Source organism: Sinocyclocheilus rhinocerous, unplaced genomic scaffold (assembly GCF_001515625.1).
Source record: "Sinocyclocheilus rhinocerous isolate Xijiao unplaced genomic scaffold, SAMN03320098_v1.1 scaffold864, whole genome shotgun sequence".
NCBI lineage: Eukaryota > Metazoa > Chordata > Actinopteri > Cypriniformes > Cyprinidae > Sinocyclocheilus > Sinocyclocheilus rhinocerous.
The window spans coordinates 1,162,987-1,167,387 of NW_015645567.1; the positions used below are offsets into that span (position 1 = coordinate 1,162,987).

The window sequence follows — 4,401 nt, forward strand, 5'->3', positions numbered from 1 at the left end:
TGACGGCACCCATTCACTGCAGAGGATCCATTGGTGAGCAAGTGATGCAATGCTACATTTCTCCAAATCTGTTCTGATGAACAAACAAACTCATCTACATCTTGGATGACCTGAGGGTGAGCAAAATTTCATTTGAAATTTCAATTTCGAAAATGTCAAATTTTCATTTTTGGGTCAACTGTTCATACGTGAATCGATGCATTAACCAATGGCCTAAATGGTATAGTTGATCAGTCTATGGTAGAGTTGTATGGAAAGCAAATATAGGCCCTACAATTTGGTTGTTAGTTAGACTTAGTGCTGGGCGGTATGACCAAAAATTTATATCACGGTATTTTTCAAAATTATACCGGTTTCACGGTACATGACGGTATTTTTTTTCATGCATGACCGGGTGTTGACCTGGCTGACTCTTAACTTTGATAAAGAATATCTCTTTGGGTTTGAGACTGTAGTCTTTGCAACTTCAGGGATCTTATCTATGCACAATCAGCTTGTAACACTCCAAAGAGAAAGGAAAAATTGAAATCGCATCATATGACCCCTTTAAGAGAACCTCATTATGATTGGCTGGAATATTTAATTGTGCTTTCCTTTGATACTTAATTCATTGATGTAGCTCCTTTATTTTTAGGCTTTATGAAGTGTTTGTAGTGCTATCATAGAGCTGCAGATTTTTTTGCAGTAAACCGTTGTTTTATGTATTTCAGGAAGAATCCACCAGGCCATGGTGACATCACTGAACGAAGACAATGAGTGCGTAACGGTGGAGTGGATTGAAAACGGAGACACAAAAGGGAAAGAGGTGAATGTCTGATAGTCATATTCAGTATGTTTGTCATATTGGCATAATGCACTAAAGACAAAAGCTTGTATGTTTCATTCATGGATATTTGTTTTTGTAGTTGCACATCTCTAACAGAGACACACAGATACAACAGTGATGTGTCAGAATCAAGGGAGATTTATTCTAAAGCAGCTTTTGTACCTCTGCCTTAAATAGCTTCCAGGGTTATCAGTGGTCTTGAGTTGTTAAATGCTGTGCATGGAATATAAACCTAGACAAAGGTTTTATTGCTCATATGTTGCTCTTTCATAGCTAACTATCAACTTAATCGCAGATGTTTCTCCAACCAGTCCTCATGAGAAATAGAGGGGTAAAATGAATGTGGATGGCAGCTCAGATCATTTGGTCCTGAAAGAGTTTGATGAGAAATATTTGAGTTCATATTGAGATCTCTAAGGCAAATCTGAGCGCACTTTCTGATCTTCATAGGAGTCTCTATTTCATCTCATTGCTGTCCAGGAGAAACAGCTGAGATACTGAGATCTCGTTTTGTGTCCTGTGGGAGGATTATTTTTAGCAGCTTTTACAACTGTGGAAAATCCTGTGCGCTCGTGTGCCGCGAGTAGAAGTGCTTTTGAAACTGGCAGCCTGATGCTCGTGCTCTCATTCTCCATGAACAGATCGATCTAGAGAGCATATTTGCACTAAATCCAGACGTTGCACCTGAAGAGGAAATCCCACAAAGTCCTGAAACCCCTCCACCTCCTGTGTCCAGTGCCATCAAAATCAACAAGATCCCCCAAAACAAGGTCTGTGTCCGTTTCGCTACACCTTAATAGACATAATCAAGAGGAGGAACGAGCACAGCACCAGACAGACAGAGGATTGTAGCGCACTCAATATGGCTTTTATAACTTCTCAGATGGATTTCTAGACAGGAGTCATAAAATACTGTTTTCAGTTTTTACAGTGAAATCGATACAGGCTGGGTCATTTTTAGTCGTAAAACACACAAAACACTAAAATAACTTGCTTTGTGGCATCCTGCATTGGGAGATTACCCATATATATATATATATATATATATATATACACACACACACACTACCGTTCAAAAGTTTGGGATCAGAACTATTTTTAATGTTTTTTAAAGAAGATTCTGCTCATCAAGGCTGCATTTATTTGATCAAAAATACAGAAAAAAAATGTAATCTTGCAAAATGTTATTACAATATTAAATAAGGGTTTCTATTTTAATATCCTTTAAAATATAATTTATTTCTGTGATGCAAAGCTGAATTTCCATCAGCCACTACTCCAGTATAAAGTGTCACATGATCCTTAAGAAATCATTCTAATATGCTGATTTATTATTAGATTTTGATCAAATAAATGCAGCCTTGATGAGCATAAGAAACTCCTTTAAAAACATAAAAAATCGTTCTGATCCCAAACTTTTGAACGGTAGTGTACTGTATATATAACATAATATAATATAATAAACATAATATAATATTATATTATATAGTATATTATATAAATGTAACCAGTTGTATTACTCATTTATAATTTCGTGGATTATAAAACTACCGTGGTAAATTACTGTATAAATGTAGCGATTAGTAGGTGGTAATGTGGCATAAATTGACTGTGAATGTTTTTATTGTGTCGATGCATATTTTTGCTATATTGGATTATATAAAGTATGTTTATTTTCTTGGATTCATCATTTATAGAATCGTCGGACAGTAGCGCCACCGAAAAATGAAGCGCCTGCAAGGGATAATCGAGGTATGATGTACAAGTCATGCAAAAGTAATGTTCAAAATCAGAGAATTATCAATAACGATAATTGTCACGATATATTTTTCCAGATAGAAAGATAACACATGTTTGGTAAAATGTTTATGCGTCAAATTTGGAACGAAACGGCGTTATCGGTGCCACACAGACCAGTTATCAGCTCGGCTCAAACGGCAGCTCGAGCAGACTCGTTTACTCGCAGAACGCTCTGTGAGATCCAGCGAGAAGAGCTTGAATTCAGTGAAGAACACTAATGACTCGCTGATCTGGTTTAAAGCCACTGCTGATGTTCTCAACAGCACTGACAAACACGAGAAACACTGTGCCATGGAACAAACCCGTCAGAAGGCTTTTACATGGAATATTAAGCTATAGCATTTGTATTTATACTAAATGTGTTAAGGCTACTGTTTTTCATACAAATACCATAGAAACCATATATTTACATTTTACCATGGTAGTGAGGTGCTATGTGTGGTTTTACCTTTGGTAATCATGATCTAATTGTGTGATACTATGGTTGACCGATGGTTAATTTTAATAAAATTCAAACTCAAACAGTCAGAATATTTAAATTCTACCCTATAAATATGAGTTTGTTACAGTTTTTACAGATGTTACTGTTTTTGCTAATGAACATAAATTTACGTCTGCATCGTGCCATCAAAGTCAGGAAACTTTATCTATTAAGATATTTTAAGAAAAAAGACTGAAAAAGGGTTTTACTCATGCATATTTTGATGTAGAAAAAATATTTTTAATAAACGTTTTCAATATTGTAACTAATTTTGACAAAAAAAAAATAGTTTAAAACTACAATTAACTGTCTGGTTTCTACAATGTTCACTCAGGCAAAGAAATCTGCCTTAAACTTGAAAGAAAGAAATATATGACATTTATCGCGATAATTATCGTTATCGACTGATATGAAACATTTTATTGTGAAATTTTTTTGGCCATATCGCCCAGTCCTAATTTTGATGTAAAGGCTTGAAATCAGTGTTACTTTAGTACTTTATTTATATACTATTATAATATTTATTAATATTTTTTATTCGCTTTTATTTTTGTATTTTCAGTTTTGATTTGATTTGATTTTTTTTTTACAAGTTTTTAATATTTCTGTTTGGCTTTAATTTATTTTTATTTCAGTTTTAGTTATTTTAGTACTTCAACTTACATTTATTTTATTTCAGTTAGATGCCAAGTCAATAATTTTATATTTTATCTAATATTTCTATTATTAAAATCTTCTATAAATCTATAAATTCTATAAATGAAAACATTGTTTAATAGATCAAATTTGCCTACACATTTTTTTTTTTTTTTACGGGTTCAAGTTCTTGATAGAGTAGGTATATGCCGGTATCAAATTTTCATGTTGCGTTTAATTGCTAATGCTTTTATCACGGTATACGGTATTATCGCGATATTGAAATTAAGTTTTAAAAAAGTGCTGTCATAATACAGTATAACAGGTTTAATAACTTTTTTCTTATAACAAAAATAACTGAACATTTAAATGCAATAAAGCAATACAGAAAAATGTATAAAGTTAAAAGTTTTACACAGATTAAAGTGCAAAAGAACTATAAAGACCAATAGGTATCACTTTACAATAAGACCTCATTAGTTAACCTTAGTTAATGCATTAACATTCACAATGAGCAATAGCAACATTTGCTACAGAAGTTATTAATCCTTGTTTAAAAAATACAAGTCTTAGTTCAGGTTAGCTCATTAAATAACACAGTTGCAACTTTCGATTTTAACAACATGCTATTAAATATTGGAATACCTAAGATTAATAA

The 4,401-nt window shown here is 33.1% G+C and overlaps 1 protein-coding gene across 4 annotated transcripts in view; it reads left to right on the plus strand.

Moving 5' to 3' along the window:
• LOC107706776 (kinesin-like protein KIF2A) overlaps window positions 1-4,401 on the plus strand; it is a 21,462-nt gene that overhangs the window by 3,717 nt on the left and 13,344 nt on the right. For all 4 annotated transcript variants that reach the window (XM_016510588.1, XM_016510590.1, XM_016510591.1 and 1 more), the window contains exons 2-4: window positions 711-805; window positions 1,468-1,596; window positions 2,524-2,578. In XM_016510588.1, coding sequence (XP_016366074.1) covers window positions 711-805; window positions 1,468-1,596; window positions 2,524-2,578 — 279 coding nt within the window. The remainder of the gene's footprint in view (window positions 1-710; window positions 806-1,467; window positions 1,597-2,523; window positions 2,579-4,401) is intronic.